The sequence below is a fragment of the Anopheles maculipalpis genome, chromosome 2RL, assembly GCF_943734695.1.
Source record: "Anopheles maculipalpis chromosome 2RL, idAnoMacuDA_375_x, whole genome shotgun sequence".
Taxonomy (NCBI): Eukaryota; Metazoa; Arthropoda; class Insecta; order Diptera; family Culicidae; genus Anopheles; species Anopheles maculipalpis.
The window spans coordinates 6,801,866-6,828,552 of record NC_064871.1 but is presented as its reverse complement, the minus strand read 5'-3'; the positions used below and the strand labels follow the sequence as shown (position 1 = coordinate 6,828,552).

The window sequence follows — 26,687 nt, the reverse complement described above, 5'->3', positions numbered from 1 at the left end:
AAAATGTTTAGCGTATTTAATAGTAAATCTAGAATAAAGCGCACGTGCCTCTAATGCGTGCTATTTTACGACAAAGAAATAGAAACTAACCGTAAAAAATCAACAATAGAAATCCTTCCAATTTGAACCGTTACGCGATCGGAGATGAGAGACGTACATCTGCCGTTGTACTCCTAATTTCCATGTTTCTTTTCCTCCCCGTAGACCTACCAATTCTTCTTCCGCTGGCATTCCTCTTCCTTGGTCTATAAAACATAACGCTACAACGCTAGAATTCGTCCAGTTAAAGCATCTAATTGTTGGTGACAACTGTTTCCTTTTCTTGCGGTGTTGGCGCCGGATCTATCTTGGTGGTCGCTTCTTCACTCGAAACGATTTTCGTTTCTACTGAAAAAAAACAACAAAGGAAAAAATTTATGAGTTGTACATAGACGCGTTGTACGCGACGCACTTGAAAGTAGTAAAATATTTACCTTCAATCGAGGCAGCTTTTTCCACATTATTAGTCTCCGCCACACTGTTCACCGTCGTCACATCGGCAACTGTCACGGTATCTTTCACCTCACCCGTGCTCTTGGTGTCATCCACGTTATTCTTGGCAGGAGACGAACTATCCTTTTTTTCTTGCATGCTTTCTACAACGGTTGGAGCAGCATCCTCGACAGCATTCGAATCGTTAACTTTGACAGTGCCCTCCTCCGTCTTGTCGTTTTCTTGGCAAAGTTTTTCCTTCGTCTCTTCGGTGGCGACTTCCGTTGCTTCTGAAGCCTCTTTCGGGGATGTGGTGATGACGTCGTTCACCGTATTGCTTCCATTGCTTTCACAATCCTTTGCCACTTCTTTTTCGGTTACTGTCTCCTTCTTTTCGTTCGTTTCATCTGATTTGGTTTCCTCAGGTTGAGCAACACCATCATGTGCGATCACCACTTTGTTGTCCGTCTTTTCCGATGGCTTAACTTCATCATCAACTTCCATTGCCGGATCTTCCTTTTGTGCGTCTTCCTTCTTACTATCCTCCTTGCCTTTATCGTCCAACAATTCTACTTCCTCCTTCACAGCATCTCCAGCATCTGTGTGATCGTTGCTGCTGGAGGTAGTATCCTTCTTATCCGCGACAACGGTTGCGACCTCCTTCTTTTCCTTACAAACCACAATCTCCTGCTCCTCTTTGGCAGGTTCTTCTACTATTTTATCTCCTTTTTCCTTCACATCGTCCTTATCTTTCTTCGCACCTTTTGCTGATTCTGTCACTTCTGACGTTTTTCCGGCATCGTTTTCTGTAACGTCACTGGTGGTAGTTGCCGCCGCCGTGGACTCCACGGTGGTATCCATCGCATTACTGTCCGTCTCCGAATTCTTTATGGTGTCGGTGTATTCTTTGGGGAGCGCTGGATCCATTAGTACCAGCAGTCTCTTGCGTTCGCCTTGCGTTCCACGCTTCTTCGGTGTGGTTGTGGTTTCCGGCGATTTGGATTCCTCTTTCTGCTTCGGGGTGTTTGAAGCACCAGCCCCACGGGCTCGCTTTGCCGGTGGGGTTGTTGGTACGCTTGACGGAGTACCACGTGCACTAGATCGAGTGCGGCGTCGTCCATCTTCCAACTCCATTTCCAAGGATACGCCCAGAGTTTTCAGAAGCTCTTCGCTCTCTTTCTTGAATGCGTCCGCCTTCCGTTTTGGTGTACGCTTCGTCTGTAAATAAAAAAAAGAATCTAAGTTTACAAGCTATTTCCGACAATGGTGTAAAAGACTCTTGATCATAAAACTCGCTTTAATTTAACTAAAAAAAACTCACTACTGTGGTTCTCTGCTGGCACTTTGTTACAACCAACCACAACTAGCCAAGGAATTGTTTTTTTTTTGTGCTTTGTTTCAATCACAAAAATTAATGTTAAAATGCTGTATGTTTTGCATTCCAATTTGCCGCCTTTTCCAAGCCCACTTCTGTTTTCTTCGAAATATGATTGTGTTTGTGTGTGAGCATGAATAGGGTCAGGTGTACAGCGCGCTTGCCTGAACAAACCGCGGCATATAGCAACATATTTTTCCCGCCTCCAATCTTCTCTGAGCAGGCAAAACAAAACATCGCGCGTACAGTGGTGTTAGTGTGAACTGTCGCTTTCGTCAACACACATCCGTGATGCATGACGACAAGGCGACAGAATTTCATACGCCGGGTTAGGATTTCGTTTCCAAGTGTCTTTTAAATATCTTTATCTCTATCAAGCCGTACAAGAAATGTTGGAAAGTATTAATTTCACAAGAAGAGCCCCTTCTAGCATGTTTCAATGGAGGATGCTATTGTCGAAAATTCAATGTAATTTATATCTCACTACATTTCCGCAACGCTGGGAACAGGGCATGCAACTAAATGATTCGGAAATCACAATATTCCCAGAAAAGTTATCACTGACTAAATAAACAAACGCCATCCCACGAACACTGCATAGCTTGCTTAGATTGTTACTCACAATCAAGATTGATCATGGAAAAATCCTGCCTATTTGAAAGATATCTTATGTTGTTTATAAATTATTCGTCAAAAAGCATTTTCGTTCCGCTGTTATCGCATACGTTGCACACACGACTCACGGGACACATAGCGCGATGATGCACCACCAACACCACCTAACAACACGCACCGTTTCTTCATTCCTCTACGCATTGGCAAACAACAACAGCATGAACAAACATGAAAATGCGTTGCATGTATTCAATGTTGCCTGCTCACCAGCCATGCAACTCCTCGCTCAAACATCTGATTTTCGGTAACACATTGTTTTATAAATTTCAGTTATAATACTCTTTCTAATGGCGTGATCATATTCCAACAACCGACTACTTACCGGAGTATCAACTTTCGTGGTCTGTTGCTGCTCTGCTTCTGCCGGCTTGGTATTCTCCACCAGTGGTGTTGTGCCCGCGTTTGATTCCGACATTATCTTCCCGTCTACGGTAACACTTTTTCCGGTGTAACTCTCGCGCGCGCACAATTTCAATAGCTTGATTTCCGCTGAAACCAACAGAACAGGCAACGGTGCAAGACGAGCGGGCGGCGTTGGTACTCTGTCAAGAGTGGTGTAGCTCTACCACTAAACGCATGCACACGCACTCACACACACTAACAACGTCTAGGCACGGCACTGTTGTGTGTCGAGTCTCGTCACCACCAACCAAAATTGGCCAACTAGTGCCACAAACGTAACCGTGTGCGAGATTGGTGTGTATCCGATACCAATTCAACAAGCCAAAATCGCGCCGGTTTTTTCGCGGAACTGAACGTTGCCGAAGAGGCGCTGCTTGCTTGATGACTTTGGTGTTTGCTTTTCACAAGATCTCGCACTGCGAAGAAAGGGCGGAAATAGTACAATTAGTATGATGCGCCATGTGAAACCTTTATCCCACAAACACGATATATCGGTAGAACGTTGTGAAATTTGTTCAATTGAGTAAATTACCTTGAATTTACTGAAAATTAGCGCACAACTTGCACGGACGTGATCAACCCGAGAGCGTCTGGTTTGGTATGATTCGAGAAAAAAATGTAGTGTCAAACTGACAGCGCTTCGAGGGGTAGGAATGTTGAGCATTTTTTGACCCACTCAAAAATTATGCTAAGCAGCCCTTAAATTGTTCTCAGATGATGCGAAGAAAATGTTAAACATTTTTAAAATGCATTTCAAAACTTTTTCAACTTATAAAAGGCATATTTACTACATTTAAGTCCGATGTCCGCATCAGCAACGCTTCAACTATCGGTAACGCTTAATGCTTTGATGGTAACGCTTAGTTTTGCGGCTTGTCAAGCGGGAAATTGTTTTCGTTTTGCACATGAAAGGACGATCCCGCTCCGGATAGCGCGTATGCCCTTAAATTTAGTGCTGTTTAAAAAAAAATCATACATAACAATCAACCCATAGTAATAGCTAGCTTAGCTTAGATTGTTCAGTGACACGTGTGCTTTGCGGCACTCGGGATACCACCACACCATGGAGAACCTACTGCGCGGATCGTCCAGCTTCAGCGAAGCGGCAATGCTATTTACCGACGAAAAGATAGCCAACGCAAGAAGCAAGGTAGGACCGGATGTTAAAGGATCTTCCCCCCGTATAATGCTATTCCTTCCTTCCAGATCGTTGAAGCACTGAACGAAACGCAAACAGCAAACGTCCAGCAAAGGTGTGAGATAATTGCAAAAGTGCAGGAACTACTGCTGCACACGGACGTGGAACTGTTGAATGAATTTCTCGAAAACGTACTAGTCCACGCGCACGATTCCTCCGGCGATGTGCGGAAAGCGATTGCCGGTTTTATAGAGGAAGTGTGCAAACAACACATCGCACTGCTTCCGAAGGTGGTTGGCACACTGTTCTCCCTGCTGCGTGACACAATTCCGAACGTGACGAAGCGCGTCATTCAGGGCTGTGGATCGATCTACCGGCTGGCGATACAGTGGATCTGCCAGCTGGACGATATCCCGGAAGAGGTGGAACAAGCGTGGAATACGCTGTGTTTGATGAAGATTTCCATCCTGGATATGATCGATGACGATAACGATGGAATTCGGACGAATGCGATCAAGTTTCTCGAGGGAGTAGTGATACTACAAACGTACCCCGATGAGGATAGTGTGAAGCGTGCTAACGATTTTTCACTCGCCGATGTACCGCTCACGATGAAACAGATCCGCCGCCGTAAGCTGGAGGATGAAGCGACCAATATTTTTGAGCTGCTGTTACAGTTTCACGGTGCGTCACACATATCGTCGGTTAATCTGATCGCCTGTACCGGAACGCTGTGTACCATCGCCAAGCTGCGTCCAACGACAATGACACGCGTGGTAGAAGCACTGAAGCACTTACACTCCAATTTACCTCCAACGCTAACCAACTCACAGGTTAGCTCGGTGCGCAAGAACTTAAAGATGCAGTTCCTGAATCTGCTCAAACATCCGGCCTGTTTCGAACATCAGGCAACAATCGCACAGATACTGGTCGATCTGGGCGCATCGAATGGTGAGATAACGCGAGCAATTCCAAAGATGGACAAAAAGGAACAGCAACGACGTGCGAAACGGGCGCTGGAAAACTCGATGGCATCGCAGCTGGCAGCTAAGCGTGTGAAGATGGACGGACAGATGCGTAAGGAAAAGGACGACGGGTCGGCTGATGGGCGTGATCAACCGCGCACCATGGAGATCGATTATGATGAGCTAAATGAGCAGAAAACCCGTTCAAACAGACTGAATGAGCAGTTTTTGCTGGATGTGCTACCGAAAACGGAGCTGATCGCTCAGCTGGTCATTACAAATATGGACAAACTTTCCGACCAAGTGCTCCAAAGCGCCAAACCAACTACAGTACTTTCGGTCGAGCAATACATTCAGAAAATCGCACACACGTTGGCTGTTCAGATGAGTGAGGTAAAGGCTGGTCCGGGTGCATCTGCCTTCACGAAAGACCCACCGATGAAGGTCCGGATAAGCGATGAGGAAGAGAAGAACATTATTCTCTCGGGCAAACGGAAACCGGATGATTCATCTGCAGAACGATCAACGACACCGACCACCACCGATCAGGCGGATGATGAACTGCCGGAAGGGGCGGGCGATGAGGAGGAAGATGATGAGGCACTTTCCGAAGAAGATCGCCGGAAGTTGGAGGCAACACGTAAGCTAAGGGAAACGCTGGAACGTGTCAAAGGTGGTACGGCGGGTGGCAGTGAACCGAAGCAAAGACAGCGCATAAAACAGCTAAAACTGCAGGAAATCACCAAACCTCTCCCGAAAGCTACCAAGGAAACGTTCCTGATCGATGCGGTAATGAGGATACTGAAGGCAGAACGGCAAGCTCTGATCGGTGGAGTCAGTACACAGAGGCAGCGCATTATTACCGCTTTTGGGTCATCTTTCGTAAATCCCGTCCGGGAAGTCATCATAGAACACATACTCGAGGATCTACCCAAACGTATCGATCTCGCTTTCTCGTGGATTTTTGAAGAGTACGGTCTGATGCAGGGCTTTACCCGGTACACACACGTGAAGCACGATAATGGCCCACAGTACCCATACACCCAGCTGCTGATGCGTCTCGCAACGAACGTAATCGATCGTCCGAAGGAAACGTTCCGCCAGAAGGAATCGCTCCTAAAGCGACTCTATCTAGAAGCGCCCATGCTACCACAGGAAATGTTCGACACGTTGGTGCGCATGTGTGAGCTAGAAGAGCTAGCGGACTGTGGAATGCAGATCGTGAAGGATTTGCTTATCCGTCGACCACCAAAGGAACGGCAATATTTGAACGTTCTGCTCAAGTATTCGTACAACGAAAATGGGACGATCCGCGAGAAAGCGATCGAGTACGTAATGAACGTGTTTGCCGTCCATCGCATTATGACGGAAGAGATCGAAAAGAATGCGCTCGCTTGGTTGGCCTATCTGGAACAGGAAAACCCGGCGGAATCGATGTTTACGGTCGAATATGGACGGGCAGAACATCCACGCACCTGGACGGAAGAGCTGGCCAAAGTGTGTCTCGGACTGTTCCTGGAGGTGATGGTGTACGATCAAACGCTGCTGATGCGCTTTTCGGAGGTTTACATTAAGGCGACGTCGGAGATGAAGCGTGCCGTGATACGAGCGATCGAGGGCCCGATACGGAAGATTGGTTCGGAGAGCGAGGAACTGCTGCGATTGATCGAACAGTGTCCGAAGGGTTCGGAAACGATCATTATACGTATTATTTACATACTTACGGAAAAATGTAAGCCAAAAATAGAAGTTGAAATCCTCGATTGAGTGAGATTAACCGTTTTCTTTCGCCCTTTGTAGCTCTTCCATCGCCGGATCTTGTCGATCGGGTTCGTACCCTTCACCAAACGAAGGTATCCGACGTACGGTTGCTCATTCCGGTCATAAATGGATTGACGAAGACGGAAATTCTTAACGCACTGCCGAAACTCATCAAACTGAATCCGGGCGTTGTAAAGGAAGTTTTCAATCGACTGCTTGGGATTGGTGTCGAGTATGGGACGGCTGACTTGCCGCTAAACCCTGTCGAACTGCTCGTAGTGCTGCACACAATCGAAACGAGCAAGGTAGAGCTTAAGTTTATCGTGAAAGCAACCTCCCTGTGCCTGGCCGAGAAGGAAGTGTACACGCACGATGTGTTGGGCAATGTAATGCAGCAGCTAGTGGAGATTACACCCCTGCCAACGCTCCTCATGCGAACGGTCATTCAGTCACTTACGCTACACCCGAGGCTGTCCGGCTTTGTGACGAATCTGCTGCAACGGCTCATTCTTAAGCAGGTCTGGAAGCAGAAGGTCGTCTGGGACGGATTTCTCAAGTGTGCCCAGCGGCTAACGCCACAAAGTCTAGGGGTGTTGATACAGTTGCCAGCCCAGCAGCTACAGGACGCGATTACGATTTGTCCCGAGTTTCGTGAACCGATGCTGGAACATGCGCGAGAAATTATGGAACATCAGATTGGGCATGTGTCGCAGCAGGTGATGGATGTGTTGCTTGGTATATCCCCTTACTCGAACGCGGAATCGTCTGATCTACAGATTGTGGTGAGCTTTTTTTAAACAGTCTTTCAAGCACGAATTTTTGAAAGTTAATCAATTCTTCTTATCACACACAGAGCAACTACAGTGAAGAAACGCCGATGTCCTCACATATGCCAGTTAAAATAAAGCTCGAGAAAGACACTGACCCTCCGGCAGTTACTCCGACACCAGCAACAACACAAGGCAAAGAATAATTACCCTCATACCGGCCACAATTAAACACGAAGTAATAGCCAATGTTCGCAAAAATAAATGTATATTTTACATTAAAAGTGTACATCCGTGCGCCGCCTGTCTCTATTGCCCCCGGGGAATAGGCCAATCCCTCCAGCATCAGCCACAGGGAATCGAATAAAAGTATAATACTAACAAGGAACAGACCGATATCTCGTTACGCTACCTCTACATTACCCCCTTCTCTCTTACTCTCTACTAGTGATGGGTTCTCTGGAACGCACCCACGGTTCCGATCCGTTTCAGGCCCACGTGATTCCAGCTCTGATTCCAAGGAAGTGGAATCAATGGATCAAGTTTAACCGGAACCGATCGAAACCGTCGGAACCATTGGAATCGTCCGGAAGTATAATCGGATAGTATGAGTACTAAGTATGCACTGCTGCTTTTCCCTTTTTTGGATTGAAAAATTACTAATACTAGCCGAGTACGCTTCCGATGGTTCCGGGCGGTTCCGACAGTTTCACCTTCTTGCTATTTTCCCCCATCTCTACTCTCTACCCACCGCTGTTGGTCCCATTGTCCGGCATCCGGCAAAGCTTGGTACACAGCACACTGGCCTTGTTCAGCATTTCCGTAACCGTCGACAGGACTTTCTGCCATTCGAGCATCTCATCGTTGTACCGCGATTCCTGCTGCTGGAAGATCGTTAACCAATCGTTACGCGTTCGGACCGTTTTCGCAAGCAGCAGCGAATCCAGCTCCTCGCTATTGTCCAACCGAGACATCCGCTCCATATCCTCCATCTGTAGCAGCTTCGTGTAGAGCGTCGTGTTAACCACGAGCAGAACCAGCAGTAAAAATGCCACGAACAGCTTGTAGCCCGATCTGGACTCTTTCGGTGGTAGCCCACCAACACCGCCAACCACCACCGTTGGCACACGAATCGGTTTCACTTTGGTATGGTCCGCGATGATGATCGTCTCCTCGATCACCTTGTTTTGCGCGTGTACGCTACGGCGCGTACGTCGGCCCTTGCTCTTGGCCGGGGGAATGCAGTACTCGCTCTGCAGATTGCGCAACAGCGAGGTGTAGAAATCTTCCAACCCTACCCATGTGTTTTTCTCGATAAATCCCTTCACAAAACCAAAGATTGACTTCCGATAGTGGATCTGGGCGTGCACGGAAAACACCGTATGATTATCGACCGTACGGGACATGCAGTAGTGCTGCGTGACGTAGAAACTATCCGCGTACGGTATGCCGCCCTGCACCGCGGTCACATCGATCGCGTACAGATGGCCGGGCAGGGAACATTTGCGCATCACTTGCGTTTCCGTGACGTGGGCATTTTTCGGTCCGATCGTTTGCGTAATGGCAATCGTGAGCGTTACGACCCGCTCCTTCAGTCCGTCCTTGTTCACCTTCCACTCGCCCGGCACCATGTCGGTCGTTTTGCGTACTTCGTGAAACTCGGTCAGAAACTTGGAGCGGGAAAACAGCAGCTCAAACAGTACGTCCACATTGATCGGCAGGATGGTGTGGACAAGCTGGCGGCCACTGTGCAGCGAATCACATTCCGTCGTGTTTGGTGGTTCGGACGTTTTTTCCGGTTCCTCATCCGTGCTGTCGGACGTATCCGTTGCTAATCGTTCCGCAGGGGAAGATACCATTCTCCTGTGTTGCTTCAAGGATTACTGGGTGATTTTGCACTGGTAGAATGGATACTCCCCGAATGGTGGTGCTTGGGGTTGACTGTCGTCGCTACAGGAAATGACCGATTGGGACCGATAGCTTCAAGCGAACGCGTCGATGATTCAGGAGCGATTATCGATGAGGAAAAAAGTGCACCCGAAATATTGATAACATTGTGTGTTTTTTGTCATCTGTTTTTCACGTGTACTGACAGTTGTGCGATTGTATGGGTGTGCGCTGCATTTTGACATTTGATTTGTTATTGTTCCGCGGTGTACAGTGGGGGTTTGTTTTGCTCTTTGGGAGTCAGCCACAGTCAGGTGTTTCGTATCGATGCTGCCGGAATGTCTAGTTTAAGTTGCCGGTCGCTAAATTATTGAGATTCTGGCTGCTTGGTTACTAGCTCAAAACCCAAGAAAATTAATTTGGCAAGTGGGCCGACACACACCCAGAACACCCCTTGGAATCGGTCAATGCAATGAAGACAATATACCATCTCAAGGTGGTAGCTCCTCTGCTGGCTTAGTACGATCTTAACTTCGGATTCTGTGGAAGCAGAAAATCCCATACACTCAGACTGCACCACAAATTACCCCGTACCCCGTATAAATCCCGTACACTCTTACAGCACCAGAAATCACCAGAATCCAGAAGAATTGGTCAAGACACAAAATGCGCGACAGGAGTGTAGGTGTTGAGATGAGCTGAGTGTCTGCAGAAGGAGAATGATCCTCGAACTAACTAAGCTAGTGTTTTTTTCAAGGACCTTGCACCAAACTCGTTGAAATCTTTCTTAGGGATTAGAGACGTGAACACGGCCACGAGATGTTTAATTTTTGTCTTTCTTTCCACGGTTCCTCTTTGCTGTCCCTTCGACACGTCCAAGCGATTCAACAATTCATTTGTGATTTTATTATGTCATTGCTCGTTTGCCGCAAAACATATCATTCTGTTTTTTTTTTTTTGTTTGTTTGTAGCAAAATACTTTCTGTTATTCTGATCTCGCTGTTTCTCTCTGTCGAACACGTTCTATACTTGCTTAGTCATAGTCGGTGTCTATATCACGCTTGCTCTAATGCTTCCTTGTGTCCACTGTTGAACCTATTCTTCCTCTACTGTTTGCCACTCTGGTCGATTTCCCCTACTCACGTTGAGGAAATTACGAATGAAATCAATCATAAAGTCTACGTTATAACGATCATAACTTAATGTACAAAAGCATTACTAACTTAAATGCATCCTATCAAACATTTATCGATTACTTAAGCGGACTTACGTGTCTACTGAACATTTGCCTAATACAAAAGGTATGTGTGTGTGTTTTGGGGAAGATGCGTGTAACAAAAGCAATCTGGGGTTAACATAAAATTGTTCGCTCCTCTTACTGGTAAACTGATTGCATCTGCTGATGGTTCTGCACTGGTACTGGCGAGAACAAAAACAAAAATGCTCAATAATATTGCCACAAGCGAATCTTCGCTTCCGAAGACTAGATTCAGTTATAACAAAATAAACTAACAAAAAACAATACAAACCCAAAAAGGAAGCTACCCATTTGGCAGAAGCTAAGCGTCTGCTGTTTTACATTGAATAAATACTAGCAAAAGGGTGATTTCCTCCCATCAGTTTCGATTTCGATTGACTTTCCTCCTTTACAATACTTTATCACTTATTTGTTTAATTTATAAACTAGCACTCAGTTGACTTTTTCCACTTTTGTTTCCATGAGTAAGTGTGCGCTTTCGCTTAAGAAGCGTGTAGGAAATTGTCATGATATCGATCCGCACCTTAATGCACCTTTGCCTCGAAGCCGGGAGAAATCAAATGCACCTAGTAAATAATAATTTAACCTAATCTTAATCGAGCCCGTATAACGCATCCGTTTTTTTTTTTTGGTAAGTTTTGCTTTGCGTCTCGTTTATCTTAGGCAAACGCTTTAAGCTATTAGGACTGTCCTGCGGTGAAGCGATTTATCTTTCAGTCACGTCTAGGTTTCGTTTTCTGTTTTCTACGTCAAGAGGTTAAAAAAAAACTAAGCAAAACAGTGGGACATAAATAGCGAAGGGATGGGAAGACAGTCAGTCAGGGAACAGGAACAAGAAAAACGTGTGAGGAAAGTAGTGGATGCCGGTGGGGAATGGGCGCGCGCCGCCATACGAACTAATCAAGCGCTATGCCCTGAATCCACGAGCTGAGATCGCTGCTGTCTGATTCCATCACAATCTCCTGCGGAGAGTCGGGCGTCAGCAGGATCTGGGCCGCGGTTCGACCGCTCAGATAGGCACCGTGCACCGTCGAGTAGAAATTCGCATGCGTATGCTCACCGGCGAACAGTACCGAGGGCTAAAACGATTGCGTTTCGCATTAATAAAAGCTACCAAAAATTCCTATCACAAATTTCTACATTCTCCCTTACCTTCGATTGATGTGGACTCGAATAGAGCGGTTGGGCAATGTTGTCGATATCATCCTGCGAGGCACCAACGGCAATGGCCGTGTACGAACCACGACTGAACGGTTGCTTACGCCAGCTAGTGCAAACGCATCGTTTCGGTTTCGGTACGAACGGGTCCTTCAGGAACTGGCGCAATATCTCCGTACAGCGTTCTGCCACAATTTCGTGCGATAGCGTCTCCATGTATTCCGCTTCCCGGCCCGATATCCAACCGAGCAGCAGCGTATCGGAAACCTTCGAGAAGGAGTATATCTTTTTGTACCAATTGTCCTTCAACCACTGGCCGTCCGGTTCCTGCGTTTCATCGGGCACTTCCCCACCATCCTGTCCGTCCCACAGTAGCATTATTTCACTGATGGTCGCATTCAGAAACGGACGATCGTACTCGAGAAATATCTTGTCCACCGTGCCAAACAACAAACTATCGATCGATTCGATCTTGTACTGAGGCAATGCAGGCACAAACAATGTTTCGCTCTGCTCTTTTAGCACCCCCAGCGGAAGGGTACAAATCACATGATCCGCCTCATAAACGGTTCCATTCTCACACTCCACCACCACGTTTGCGGTGGATGATTTGAGAATTTTTGCCACTTCACCTGCTTTCTGCTCGTCGGCCGTGTCCGGTCCATCGCCACCGATCGGTACCTCCGTCACGGTACGGTCCGAATCATCCGACTCATTCCCATCATCTTCATCCTCTTCCAGGATCGTATCACTAGCACCGCTCGCCGCAGCAGCACTGCTGGCCGCTCGTAGGGCCGCTTTTCGCTTCCAGTGTATGCGCCGTACCGGACACGACAGTACAACGTTTTCGTTTGGCAGATTGTCACACAGAGGTTTCAGGATGGAGCTATACCCGGACGGTAGCACAATGTTGCCGCCCTGTAGCTCCGTGTAGCTGCCAAGCTCGAGCAGATCAATCTCGTCCATACTATGGCACCCGGTGATGCATGTTTCGCGCTTTAGCAAACAGTCAAAGATAAGCTTCCGCAGATGTTTCTCCTTCTGGCAGTCGACACCGTTAAGGTACAGTTCTACCTCGAGGTTGATGTGTTCGCCGACACTATGAATGTCTGGTGGTGGCAGATATTGACACAGGAAGTATTCCTCACAGCGGCGTAGAAAGCACACATACGCTTCGTAAATTTCCTGCAATATCTGAAACGGAACCTGTTTGCCATCTTCCGTCGCTGCTACCACCTTGTGTGGCTTTGGTATGTTGATAATGCTGATCAGTCCGTGCTGCATTGCTAGCTCGAACATTGGGTTGCCAAGGACACCATGGATCCAGTTAGCACCGAGCTCGATCTACAAGCGAAAAAACCTTTTATATCAATTATTTTCTTATCTTCTACGTCACATCCCGTGCACGGAATTGTTATCAGCTTTATCACGCAAAAGAAAAATGCAATCCATCGCACCCCTTCCCAAGATGCATTTGATACATAAATCGATAAACCGCGGCGGGGATCACTTACATAAGTGGGTTTGCAAGGAAATGCAACAAAAACAAACCCATCCCCATCTGCATGATGATGGTGTGTTTACATGGCGCATCGAGAGGGAGGGGGAGTATGGGAATCACCCAATCGTCCTGTGCTCACCTTTTGCGATCCCATATCGATCGAAACGATGCGACCACCGACACGGTTGCGCCCTTCAAGGATGAGAAAATCCGTGCAACCATTCTTCACCAGGTGGTTCGCGGACGAGAGTCCGGCCATGCCGGCACCGACAATGATCACTTTGTGCTTACGCTTATCCTGCTGGTTCATCGTTTCGGCCGTCTTGTTGCTAGTTGTCGCTGCTGCACCATCCTCACTCATGACTGTTTTCCCTTTTTTCCCCAGTCGAGAGGCCACCGGAATCACGACGGGGGCAGACTGTGGGAACTGAGTGTGCGTGTGTGAGTGTTTAGGAGAGGAAAGTTTTCACACCACCTCAGCTGAGCTGAGTTTTTCACTAGCCACTACGATGCACCACCTATTGTCGTGCCGTACTTATTTTCTTCCGGAGACCGGAGGAAAGTTCCGGCTGTACTAGGACTCCGGTTTTAGATAGTCGCCTTTGGCTCACAAGGTGTCCAGAAAACCATTTACGCGAACGATGCGGCGGTAGTACGTGAACTTTCTCTGCAAAAGAACAACAACTGGAAACAAAATTGTATTGCCGTCAGAAGTGACAACCAAAACAATGAAGGCGCGGCTACACCGCGACACCAGCAGGTTGTTATGTGTAAGGTTTTCGGTGTGACAACTAGATGGCGCTGCTGCTGGTACTTTTTTATCGTTTTAGTTGATTTGACTGTTATTTATTTCTTTACTCTTGTGTTTCTCTTTGCATACGAAAATTGTGATAGAGATTGGATCTTGAAGTTATTGTGAGTTTTATTTAGCTTATGCGTATCTGAATATGAAAACTATTACGCACATTACGTCGTATCGATCGTGATAGCCTGAAACGACTGTGGTGGTGGGCGTAGCTTGATTTTGCATTTGTAGCATGGAACAGAAAAACTTTTTGGCAGAAATTTGTATACAATCTGCAATACACAAAAGCATGTGCCATTATTCAGAAGCGTTAAATAATTCCTTCCCGAAGCTTACGGAATCAAATGATTAATCATCCAAGTAGAATTCCCTCCGACTACATAAACAGAACGTGATCGTATGTACGCGTGCTTCGAGTATGGCATAGAGTAGTAACTGCATTTTAAACCGAGTTTTACACAGCCCAGAATAGAATACTAAACTCTGCTACCATCAATACACCACCAGAAACGAAAAGAAACCAGGAAAACCACCGTAAAGGCAGACGACTAGAACTACCGCTCGATCGAGATCAGCTTGTTCTTTATAGTGAATAAATAAACACACAAACACACAGCAGCAATGCCGACGAGACGTGGTCGTAGCCAGTTTTTGTGGTGTAAGATTAGAATGAAAACGGTTAGGTTAAAAATAAAGTTTCACCACAAAAAGTTGAGCAAGTCGCAGGAAAAAGAAGTCCGAAACAAATCGACCAACACGTCACAGCAGATGGCATCCAAACACGCCCGATGCCGCGATGACAAAGCCGCGAAAATCGTGATGCCAAAAATAAAACCGACCATGTTTGTGTGCCGAGCAGCAAACGTTTGGGACCAGGACGAGAAAGAGACAGTACACCGGCAGACAACATTGATGGCTTCCCATGCATCAACAACCGCTAGAGAACGAAGAGAAGAGTACAAGTAATTGGACCAGGACCAGGGAGCACCAGCAGCCCCATCCACACATCACAGCGTTGTAACAGAAACGGGATACTTTAAGTGTGGCAACCCTGGTCGACGAGAGGAGGCCAAGTCCAGAGGGTCGGCGATGATGATTAAACGAAAGCGAACCGAAGAAGAGACGCTGTGCCGGAAAGGCAAAGAAGCTACGAAAACGCCGTAAAAAGAACGTGCTTCAATCTCCCACATTCTCCCGATGCCGTTGGACGGCAGACTCGTGTGGAGAGGTTTGTCGGTGATGCATCATCACAGCTTCCACCAGCTCGCAATTCTCCATTTTCTTCAGCTTTGCTCACCGACCCGAATGCATCGAATGTACAGCGAAGAAACGCTATTGAGCGGTTCTTTGGATCAGTACTCTTGAAGTCATCCACCTTCCAACCGACGCACGTCTCCCCTTCCGGGGGAATCTGTTCTGATAGAAATGGCACACAGCTGGTTCTTCTCCTTCTTATACACAGACACACACACTTCAACACAAAACCATCTCATAATCTGAAAAACACTCGTGTCTACCTTCTGCTTGGTGCGGTTGTTGTTTGCGCACCGTAGAAACGTGACGCCCAGATGACTTGGCCGTGTACAAAGCAAATTCTAGCAGAAAGTGCACACACTCAACCATCATTAGAGTGTTGCTGTGCTGATTCCGGCCGAAAATGTCACCGGAAATGGTACACGCTACGTGTCTGCTGTACTGATGTAAAAATGGCCGGACCCGTCTATGATGCTTCGACGGCCCTTTCTAACGCAGTTCCTCGTGAGTGTGTTCTTCGATCCCCTCTACTTTGAATTGATTTTGAGGTAGACTATTGATTACAATTTTGACATTTACAAAGCAAACATTCCTTCGTATTCATGACTTCAAACAGAAATAGTTAAGTCGCTTACTCACAGTACCGAATTGGAGGGGTGCTCATTTAATGGTTAATTTACTACCGGAGCAGTAACCGCAGAAGCCAAAGTTTGTTTAATTTCGTTCGCAAATCGTTCCCACCTATTAGAAACGTCCTGTTTATCAGAGTTGAAAATGAGTTTTTGGTCCGTTGGGGCAGTTTAAAAAATGTATCTTGTTTGTAGTTAGTTTCCAAAGTTTACAATGTCCATTATTCTGAACTCCAACACGTGTGTCCTTGGCGTGAAAGCAATGGTGGATGAAATTTTAATCATCTTAAGGCTCTGCTTCAGAGGAAAAATCACTTTCCTTTGGGAGAAAAGATATTCGCTTGAAGAGCTCTGATGCTGAGAAACAAATGATATCGTGATGTTTCTACTGGATATTGCCATTGGCCACGTGGGCGTTACTGTCAACAGTGATACTATTTTGGTATCAGAAAGCATGTTTGTATGTGTGTTTTCGTGCACGAGCTGCTTCTTATTATAAGCTTAATTAATTATGATTGTTCGAGGTATTCTTTTCTAAGATAAAAAAGGTGAAGAAAAACTGACGCAAATTTAACTTATCACAAAAAAAAAACAAACAAATGGCTGTTCTAGTAATCATAAACGTCAAAATCAACCCCTACCAAATCAGTAAAAATGACATTTATTAAAAAAAGAACAAAACAAAACATCGGCCTAGTAAGCATTGGAAGGGAAACGTTCGACAGAGAGAAAACAGAGTTTTACCGGGAAATGAAGAAAACCAATCACATACGAAAAAAAACCCATTCGCACCACCCGGTGGGCGAGCAAAACTTACCTCAAGAACACAACAACAATCGCGGCTCTCAAGAAGAAATGAAAATGACTTAGAAGTCGAAAGCAAGAAAGACTGTAATAGAAATAGAAACGCAACTCAGTAAGTAGACAACAAAATAAAAACCCTCTCATGTTTGTGTGTATGTGTGTATTTGTTCGAGGGACGCGAGGGGAAGGAAAATGGCTCTCACCCCTGTGGGGTGGTATAAATAAACATTAGAAGCAAGTTAACCATTACACCCGTTAAAAAAAATGTTAAAAACCGCGTCATTGCAGAGCATCGTCAGCCGCAGCAAGCACGATCAAGCAACGGCGAGAATGTTGGTAACAAATCGCTTTTGCATTGGTCGATCGGTATCGGGTCGAGAAACCGCACACACACACACATATGGGGCGACACCCTCCCCCAGACTCCCAGAAGCAGCCGGACGCTAAAATAAACAGTACACACGACACGCACCCCCGCCCCGGGACAGACCCGCGTTCCGATCGAGATCTTCGGCCGGCTCACAGAAACCGTGGGTAACATAGGAATGGAATCGATGCGAATGAATTGCGCGCCGCTTCGCGGTCAACAGCGGTCTTCTTTTTTGCGTGAAGGAACCCACCACAACCGACCGGTCGACAAACAAGCCTCAAGCCGCAAGGTGATGTAGGCGAACCAGGCGAACAGAGAAATAACCCACCACAAGATGTGCGCCAACCGGGTGTGTGTGTGTGTTTAAACTGGTTCCTTGTGTGGCAAGCCCTGTTGCCAATGTTTCGGGTGGAAAGAATTTCGCTTTTTCCGTTCCCACTACTCCGATTTTCGAATGGAAAGATGGTCGCTTGTTGTCGCTGAAAGATGCGGCCCACCTTCCCCCTCCTAAAACCCAGTGGCATCGGCCCAGCGGCCGGAGTGAGTTAAACAACAGGAACCGGTTTTTTCGTGCCACAAGTTTTTTGCCGCCTGCTGCCCCATCGGTCTGCAGCACGGTTGCGGAATATTTATTGCAGGCGGTCGGTACGGTCGGAACACGACGCGCTCCTTGTAGGCCAGGTCATGTGCTGCACATAAAAAAAAAACCGGATAGTCGTGGTTGGAACTGGGAAACCAGCCCTAGAACCGGTAAAGGCTGTAGAAAATATTGAGAATTTTTTCTTTTTTTTTATTGATTTTTTTCAGAAGAATTTGACTTGTTTCCAACTCTTTAGTGGACAGGTCCATGCCTAGAGAAGCGTTCAAAATATGGCCGTACCTTTGAGGTAGTAAAAGAGGTTTGAAAACTGTTTGTAAATAATAATGGTAAACTTAACAAAGGAAGCCAGAATTAGCCATACAAGTCCTCCCAAGGTTCAAGGCAGGGAGCCCCGAACTCACAAAGACATACCCCTACAAACCTACCCCTCGGTTAGCAGAAGCGAGGTGGCAAGGAATCCCAAATTCTAATCCGCTTAGGACCTCTGAAGGAATATACCCATCACAGTAAGTTCGGATCAATTAGTAAATTAATAGATGAAGATAACACCAGATATATATCAGGTGCTAGTTGCGTCCTAGCGAGTGCAACTAAGGTATTAGATTGACAGTATGATCTAGCAGGTCTTACAGTTAAGAAAGGGAAGATGACACCAGGCTACCAATCTCTACAGATGTCCTTAAGGGATTGATTTCACTCAAAGTAGGATTTCTCCATTTTGTATGGAAATTGTGATTGAAAAATTGGAATCTTAAGACCTTTTTATACATTTTAACTACCTTCTGGCACCAGACATCCTACCTCATTGAAACCTCACAGAACAACGCTTTCGGTAGATTCCTTTGTCACACAGGTAGGATAAAATGTTCCGGTACAGCACATGGTACAGCACTGACCAACTAGCCAATACAGTCCGACCTCTTGCACAGGTCAGCTTACAGGGTCAAGTTTGAATTTTGCATCACACCACGGACATTCCCGAAAAAGCTAGAAACACGCTTAGACTCGTTTTGGGGGTTTGCAGGGTGACAAAACAAGGCATCAAAACAGCACGGAGCCAGCAGTAATTCCGATTGCCGCCGACCCTTTACTTTTTTCTTTGTTTCCATCACCATTCATAACAAAAACGAGTGAACTGGCCTCATTTCTTCCAAGCGCAACCGGAAACACAACCACTGTTCCCCCTTCCTTCGCTATATTCCCCACCCCCCTACGGTATTAGATGGCAAACAACGCGTGAATGGTTGCAGCATGGTGACACCAACCCACCCAACCTCTCTCCCCTCCCTCTCCCTCTCTCCCTATCGTCTCCTCCACTAGCTTCAATTCAAGCGTCATATTTTCCGGTTCAGCAAATTTTGTGCACATTGCACACACCCCAGTCAGCAGCACCGTCATGAACCGTCTGACATTGAACTTTGGGAGTGTGTTCCACCCGGCAACCCTCGCCGTGTAAACCGTCCATTAGGATCCGTCGCTGGTCTGTCGCTGGAAAGGAGAGGGCGCTTCTTCTTCTCCATCTGCACCAGCCATTTTCCCCCAAAAACCCCTTGACCCAACCGACTGGCGTGCGTGTGCATCATCGTGTCGTCTGCGTCGTCATCGGTAGTTTAAAATATAAAAGCACACACGAACGCCCCAGAGAACGTGAAAACCTTGGAGCAAATGCAAATCTTACCACACAGCTCGCGTTACGCCGAAAAAGATGGCGCTGAAGTTTTATGAACGTAGTAGGCGAACTGTCAACCCATGCCAACTGTCGCTTGCTCGCGTGTGTGGTTGTGTGTGTGCGTGTTGTGATTTGAATTTGGCAAGCGATTTCGCGTGGGGCTCCTCGATGCATCCGTTCCGTATGGCCTGCTTGAATGCAATCTGCAATCTGCTGCTGCTGCACACCGTAACGGTACATCCGATTGGAGAACCGGGCAGGGTGACGAAGTAGGAACGCAGCTCTCCGGTGGTGTGGACATTTTATTGCTTGTTTCTGTCCTTCACGAGAAAGAAAAAGAGTAAAAATAAAACACTCTCAGGTGTAGTACACAACGGCGTTCAATACTGCGGGTTTCTCTGTTGTACGCCTGTGTCCGACGTGGCTGCGAAACAAAAATTTGCAAATGTAATCCATTCGCGAATCGTTGTCCGTCAAGGTACGTCACGCGCGTGTGCCTTCTTCGGATGACGCGACGGTTTAAGCAAGCGGGTATGACCTGCTGCTCTTCTTCAGGCTGCTGCTTAAGCCACCATTTTGGGGAGATTAATTCAATGTGAGGGATGACAGGTTTGCGTCACGTTCGTGGCGCGGTTGAGCGTGTCGAGATGTATGGAGAGCTGTTTTATTTGCACACACATCTGTTCTTGTTTCGTCTGTGAATTACGGCAGGTCCAACAGGGGAATTAGAGGCGCACAAAAGAGAGAAGAGCGAAGTCATGCAAAGTTACAGACGATAGCAAAAACAAAGCCCGGGCTGGCCCCGTCAGGAACTCTTCTGAGACATATGCAGAACTGCAGAACGTCTAGAACCAGCCTTTCGGTGCATGTTTTATTGGATCTGGTCAGCAGATGTTGTTTTGCTGCGATCGTTGAGACAAAAAATGAAGAATTGAAATTGGAAAATGTGAATATGAGATGGAAATGTTCATTCATTCATCTCTTGTGACTCCTTTAAAGTTTTATTTTTGTCTTAAACTTATACTAATGAAGTTATCAGTTTTTTAATGCAACTACAAACTCCTGTTAAGTGTAAAATGGAATTCATGAAATGCGAAAACTTCAAAAACTCATGCTATTTGACTTAAAATGTACAAAACTGCTCCACGATGATTGTCTTTAACGACAGAGAACGTGAATTTCAGCATCCCAGAAGGCCATGAAGTAAATGGAAATGGAGGATCTTCCGATCTCTTTCTTTGTTTTTTTTTCTCTCTCTCTCTCTCTACCAGCAATGCTAACTTTAAATGTTGCGCTTGAACCATGGTCCCGCGGTTTGTCGCTTTTGACCCGACTACGGTTTTTGGTGCGCTGCTCCAACTGCGGACACGAGACATAAGCAGACCACAAAGAAGAAATAACACTCCCCTTACTCACCCCACAAATCGTGACCCTACCGGGTATAGGGAATGACGGTGAACTTGGCGACCAGCGCCAGGCATCGAACCGGTTTGGTCACCACGGGGAGTCCTAGCGGACTGAGTGTGTGTGTGCGCTCTCGATTTGTGCGAAACGTATAAAACAATGAATTGCCAATTACACCGTACTGCAGCAGACCAATGGCCCCTTTACTGTACAAGGGGGTGAAGTGAGGGGTACAATTTCAACACCCCATTCCCGGCCCCCACCTGGCCTTCGCTGGCATACTCTGCGACGACGAAAACAGAACGCGCCCATTTTCTTACTTCAGGTCAGGTTCTTCTTCTTTGCTATTCTTGACGTACGACCGACGACACACCAAGCAATCTCTCTTTCACATTCTTCAGCGTGATTGCACACACATCCACACACACACATGTACTAGTCTCACAACACATACCCTCATGCTGCTAAAATGCTGACGCGTTTCGATCCGTTTGTTACAGTACCTGTAGGAGATGATCGAGGGGTTGAAAGTAAGGAGGGGGGATAGAAGTGTGCGGAAGGGGGTTGGACTCGACTGACCGACTACGGATGCCCCGCATCCCCTTCCATCGGGCCCATCCCTTCCCTGACAGACACAAACACGCACCCTCACAAAAGTCTCCCCTATAAACACACACACACACACTGATGTGCATATTGAGTAAGACCATACCCCATAATAGCAAAGAGGGAGAAGGGGTTGGGGAGTGGTTGCGAGACGAACAAGCCGTTTAAATGTGACGTCACCACACACAGCAAGATGACGGCGGAATGGGTTTGCTGCGATGCAAATCCGTCGTCTACACATTCCAAAAGCTCCTCTCACACATTCACGCCACCACCACACAAACGTCTGAATGCCCCCCTGTAAAGAGGTTGTATGTGTATGTGTGTGTGTGTGTGAGGGTGCGCGCGCGCTTCACAAGAAAGCGGAGCACTGTCATTAACATCCCCATCATCAGCGGCGGTCATCAACGGTGGTATCCGATTCGTTCGTTTTGGTCGCGGTTTTGCGCGTTCGGGCCACGTTCGGGGCGGGTCTGGCGCGTTTTTCATCCCCCTCATGTTTTGGGTGTTTTCTTTTCCGACCCGTTTTACCGTCGGTTTTGCTTTGCTCGCTTGCTTCGTCGCGTGAATCCTCGGCCTCGGCGTGTGTGTGTGTGTGCGCGGAACAGGTATAAGAAACTGAAAGACGAAGAGGAAGCGTGTGTTGTTAGCGCGTAGGAGTGAGTGACTGGATGAGCGTGACCGTGGAGACGCATGGTGGCTGGTGGAATTCTGCGGGTGCAGAAGGGTAGATGGGTTTGAAACACGAGCGCGCGCGCGCACGCTCGCCATTGCCAATGGCGGTTTTACTCATCGTTTTGGCGAAGTCGCGCCAGCATCAAACACGCAACGGCCGATACGAGTTAAGCCGAACAGTGGTAAAAAAAAATACAACAAGGCAGGCTGCTCTGGAGGAAGAAGGAAAAAAACCGGTTCCTTTTCCACAATGAAAAGGGGGGAAGGGATGGGTTTTCTGCACACAAGAAGAAGGTCTCTGCTTTTTTTTTTAACGGTGTGTAAAAGCGGGAGAAGTCCGTGTGTGTGTGTGTGTGTGTGTGGGTAAGTGTGGGAGCTTTTCTTCTCACCCTTTCCACATAGGGTGGTTGTTCGCATTTTTTGTTTGTCGGAGGGTGGAAGGTTTTCGGTCCCAGAGAAACCGGATCCGTCGAGTCGAGTTCACCCGAATAAGGTAGGGTGGAGATGGTGGGGTTGGGGGTTGGTTTCCTCTGCACGCTCCCTACTGACATACAGCCATCTGATGCCTGTAGTAGACTGGCTGATGGTTGCTATGGTGTGTCGGGTGTGTGTGGCGGTGTAGCGCGTGGTGAGAAGGAAACATAAACAAAAAGGTACCATCACCACTCACACACACACTGATACACTCATATAATATACGTACATGCAGAGCAGGCGTGCTTGCTCTTTGCTGGTGGTAGTTTGGTTTGGTGTGTAGTAAATTCTATGCTCTGATCTGGTTGGGAGCATCATCGAGTATCATGCGGGTGTGCATGCAGGGAAAAATGTTTGTGGAAAAACGACTTGTATACTTCTTCGTTTCGACAGTTTCTTCGTCTTCATCGACATTGGAGTGGTGCTTTTCGTTATGCTGCCAAGTCGAAGGAAACTTCCTCCGATTTGGGCTGGCCATCGATATCGATCGATGGATCGACCTTTGGTGAAGCTTGTTTTGGGCAAATCGATTCGTCGTCGTCTGAGGTTGTTTATTAGCTTCTCTTGGTTCCATACTCCGTTAGTATTTCAAAGAGAGAGAGCAAAGTATTAAGAGACGCATAACAAGCTGGTATTATATTACTACTGTTTCAGGATTCGAAATAAAACAGAAGCAAAGCATCTTCTCAATTAAACAAATAAATGCACCTAGCTCGATTCCTTCGGGCACAAGTCCAAGAGCATCCCACGCCCCCAGAAACCGCTCTTAAAACTGGCATGTAATAATAATACCTAATCGCTTCTTTCGACTGAATCACCCAAAATGTCAGCAGCAAAATTCGTTTAATGTTTACTTAAAGTGCTTCCATTTTTTCAGCACCAGTGAGGCCTGTTTTGTTGGCTTCTGCTTGTCAATGACACTCGAAAGAGACAGCCCCCCCGTGTAACACACATTCACTTCATATCGACCTGGTCGGCTCGAACTCGGCTGCGACGCAGCCTGTGGATGCGGCATTGGCGGCGATAGCGGCCGGGCCTCGCACATCGACTTCCCTTTTCGCTGTGCGTTGTTCCCAACTCCCCCCACCGGTTTAGGTCAACGCAGAGCGGCATGGACGCTCGACTATGATGCTGTGCTCTTGGTTGTTTTACCAGCCAAACAGCTATCGATCGGATTGGGCGTTCGAATTGTTGATGTTTTGCTGCTGTTGCTTGCTGCTGTTGCTTGCTGCTTTTCTCCATTGCCACTCGCAAATTTATCGATTTTTCCCGGACCGGGAACGGGAACGTGTAGCTGTCTGGTAGCGTAGTAGCTCTCTCTCTCACTCACTTCCACATACACACATATCTCTCTCTCTCTCTCTCTCTCTCTCTCGGTCTCGTTGACTACCATGTACACATGGAAACGTCAGTAAATAGGGCTACAAACGGTCTGTGGTGTGCATTGATCAGAGAGGGATGCTGTTCCGGATCAAAGGTGGCCAGGACGTAGTGTTGGTGGAGCTTATATACGAAAGATATGTTCTTTCAAAACCATTAACAATCACACACACACAGAAAACACACGGAAAAGTTCTTCCCCCGGAAGGAAAACGTGAAAAAACGTGCCGTGAATTCACACTAACGCTTGTTCGAACAAGATGTGAAGTAGAAAATTTTCATTAAAACATTCAAATCACTCTCCACTGCTGCTTTCGTGCCCGTTGCAAGTGGCAGCTATATAGGAAAAAGAAACAGTTTTTCAGCAACACCAAAAAAAAAGGATAAAACTTTAACAACGAACGCAACGAAATGGCGCACAAGCACCGTAGGAGGAGACTGAAAACTCCAAGTTTTGCGTACCCTTGGGAGTGAATTTAATTAACACTATGGTGGGGACACAAGCGTGGACTGCATTCGGGCAGGATTGTCGATGAAAACGAGATCTTTTTAGGTGTGTGTTTTTACTGCTAATGCAGGGTGGTACCCAGAGTTTAGGTGTACAAAGAAGGTTTAATTATGATTGAATGTTTAAATATTATACTAGCTTCACTTTAAAAGGCATGAATTCACATTTGAATAAATAAATACATGACTGTAAAAGTAATAGACGAAAGGCATCTCACATTTACTTATAAAGAACCACCTTGCCGAAGTAGATTGAATTAGAATTTAACCTATAAATAATTTATATTCTTGTAATGTGATTATTTAATTTATTAAAATTTAAATCTTACAAATTCTGCTAGTTTTTATTGTGCGAAAAAGAATAAAGTGTATGAATAATCATGTCCTTAAGCAACTTTAATGTTTTATTTTTACCTTTTTTTAAATTTTTCGTCTTCTTTTTCATTTGCTTCTTCTTCTTCTTCTTCCTGAGTATCACTTACTACCACTACTACAACTACCTGTCATTCTTGGTAATCGATCCTCCATACAAGAAAACGATCCAGATGTGATTTGATGCCAAGCCTGTTGTGTTCTCAATTGACAACTATTTGATTATATTTAATTAACTATCCTTATCACATATTGAACACAAAATTTCCTGAAAAGTCAATTTAAAAGCTTTAAGCTGAAAAGGCTTACCAGGCGTGTCAACGTTGGATCTTTAGAAAGGCTCTCTTAGACAGAAATTAGTTTTATAAAATTGTTAACATAGTCACCTCCCTGAACGCTGAATAAAACCCCTCTCTCTCGCCCTCTCAACACTTTACACCAAAAAATACCTGTTCTTGCAGAGACTAAATCAAGATAAAATGTTCTTCCAAAGCTATTTTCCAGCCCTCACCGCCATCGACAAGAAAAATCCCGTTTGTTTCACATCCCTTTCGCGACGGCTTCAACCATCCACCAACAGGTCCACCAGAACCCTATTGACCAATAAAGTGCGCGTGCCACGTTGGCAGCAAAGTGGTCCGAGCCGTCTGACGAGCTACGAAAGCGCCAGGATATTGTTGTCGGTGTCTCCTTCGGTGATCGAAACCGTCGCGATCACGTTGGAGACTGTGCACGCGGGCTGGATCAAGGTAAACCGGTTCCGTGGGCTGGTCCGAAGACGGTGACCGGAAAACCGGACGTCAGACGAAACCGTCTGCCTGGTTTAACGAGCCCGAAACCTGTTTCCCATCGCCCCAGACCCTTGGCTTGGGGGTTGTATCAACGTGCGTGATTATGACACACGTAGACACGCACACGGACAACTTTTTCGAAGTGGCGTGCTGTCCCGGGGAGGGAGTGTCGATTGGCATCCGCGGATGGGGCGGATGAACTGCACTCGAACGAATCCCGCGAACGTGCTTCGTGCGGCTTCGATACGCTACGAACAAATAAACGCCTCGGGGTCCCCATTGGACGTGCCATGTTTCGGTGCTGACGTTTCGCACCCGAGCGGGTGCGGAGCTTGGGGGGAGGGAGGGGGACATCATCATCTGTTTTGGCACGTTAGTCACGAACGTAGCGAAGCAAGAACCGTCCGGACTGCGTCTTTCTTTAAAGGCACACAACAATAACAAAAAAGCGTAGTTAGTATTCCGGTCTCTACCACAGTGGCACATGAGTTTAGACTTTGGCGCGTCGGAAATGGAAGTCACGTTCTGGCGTAGTGCCATCCCGACCATACCTGATGAGAGTGCGCGGTGGTTACCACGACCGTAGCAGGGCGGTGTGGTCCTAACCACACACGAAGAGTTCGATGGCCGATCGATAATGTACGGAGCATGGAATGTTTCGCAACCTGAAACCTGAAACGCCATTAGTGTTTTATTTCTTCAGACTCTGACTAGTAAAAACAGCAAAAGTACATTAATATACGCTTGACCCTTTCGTCGGCAAGAGCGTCATTCCTTCGCAGCTATTAAGCGACGTTATTGAACCGGACAGGATTGGCAAACATTAATCAACCCGAAAGCGCCAACCATCACCCCATCAAGGGGAAAATTCTCCGTGCTCTACTTTCCAATCCTTTATAGCTGCGATCACACAACTACATGCCCGGATGACTTCCGCTGGCTGTCAATATACTCTTACCAAACTCATCCCCTGCAAACGACGAAACTG

The 26,687-nt window shown here is 46.7% G+C and overlaps 4 protein-coding genes across 4 annotated transcripts; 1 reads left to right on the top strand and 3 right to left on the bottom strand.

Annotated features, from left to right (window-relative positions):
* Positions 1-292: 292 nt before the first annotated feature.
* Positions 293-2,936, bottom strand: LOC126557977 (uncharacterized). The gene is made up of 3 exons (XM_050213906.1): positions 2,844-2,936; positions 474-1,689; positions 293-384 (listed from the first exon to the last, which is right to left on the bottom strand). Exons 1-3 carry the CDS (start codon positions 2,934-2,936, stop codon positions 293-295), a joined length of 1,401 nt encoding a protein of 466 aa, XP_050069863.1.
* A 1,014-nt stretch (positions 2,937-3,950) lies between these two features.
* Positions 3,951-7,760, top strand: LOC126556810 (symplekin). Its single transcript, XM_050212328.1, has 4 exons — positions 3,951-4,073; positions 4,130-6,758; positions 6,827-7,569; positions 7,641-7,760. The coding sequence occupies exons 1-4, from the start codon at positions 3,987-3,989 to the stop codon at positions 7,758-7,760; spliced, it is 3,579 nt and encodes a 1,192-aa protein (XP_050068285.1). The 5' UTR covers positions 3,951-3,986.
* Positions 7,761-8,297: 537 nt separating this feature from the next.
* On the bottom strand, positions 8,298-9,418 carry LOC126558353 (protein Aster-B-like). Its single transcript, XM_050214354.1, has one exon. The coding sequence runs from the start codon at positions 9,411-9,413 to the stop codon at positions 8,298-8,300; it is 1,116 nt and encodes a 371-aa protein (XP_050070311.1). The 5' UTR covers positions 9,414-9,418.
* Positions 9,419-11,561: 2,143 nt separating this feature from the next.
* Positions 11,562-13,737, bottom strand: LOC126557528 (spermine oxidase). Its single transcript, XM_050213333.1, has 3 exons — positions 13,498-13,737; positions 11,852-13,201; positions 11,562-11,778 (listed from the first exon to the last, which is right to left on the bottom strand). Exons 1-3 carry the CDS (start codon positions 13,717-13,719, stop codon positions 11,596-11,598), a joined length of 1,755 nt encoding a protein of 584 aa, XP_050069290.1. The 5' UTR covers positions 13,720-13,737; the 3' UTR covers positions 11,562-11,595.
* Positions 13,738-26,687: the final 12,950 nt, after the last annotated feature.

Excerpts from the sequence above, each read along its gene's own strand:
- LOC126557977 (XM_050213906.1), bottom strand. The coding sequence starts at position 2,936 with ATGTCGGAATCAAACGCGGGCACAACACCACTGGTGGAGAATACCAAG. Across the intron at positions 1,690-2,843 it reads CCACGAAAGTTGATACTCCG|ACGAAGCGTACACCAAAACG; the intron begins GTAAGTAGTCGG and ends TTTTATTTACAG. Across the intron at positions 385-473 it reads AAAAGCTGCCTCGATTGAAG|AAACGAAAATCGTTTCGAGT; the intron begins GTAAATATTTTA and ends TTTTTTCAGTAG.
- LOC126556810 (XM_050212328.1), top strand. The coding sequence starts at position 3,987 with ATGGAGAACCTACTGCGCGGATCGTCCAGCTTCAGCGAAGCGGCAATG. Across the intron at positions 4,074-4,129 it reads TAGCCAACGCAAGAAGCAAG|ATCGTTGAAGCACTGAACGA; the intron begins GTAGGACCGGAT and ends CCTTCCTTCCAG. Across the intron at positions 7,570-7,640 it reads CGTCTGATCTACAGATTGTG|AGCAACTACAGTGAAGAAAC; the intron begins GTGAGCTTTTTT and ends TATCACACACAG.
- LOC126558353 (XM_050214354.1), bottom strand. The coding sequence starts at position 9,413 with ATGGTATCTTCCCCTGCGGAACGATTAGCAACGGATACGTCCGACAGC.
- LOC126557528 (XM_050213333.1), bottom strand. The coding sequence starts at position 13,719 with ATGAGTGAGGATGGTGCAGCAGCGACAACTAGCAACAAGACGGCCGAA. Across the intron at positions 13,202-13,497 it reads TCGATATGGGATCGCAAAAG|ATCGAGCTCGGTGCTAACTG; the intron begins GTGAGCACAGGA and ends TTTCGCTTGTAG. Across the intron at positions 11,779-11,851 it reads CGAGTCCACATCAATCGAAG|CCCTCGGTACTGTTCGCCGG; the intron begins GTAAGGGAGAAT and ends CAATCGTTTTAG.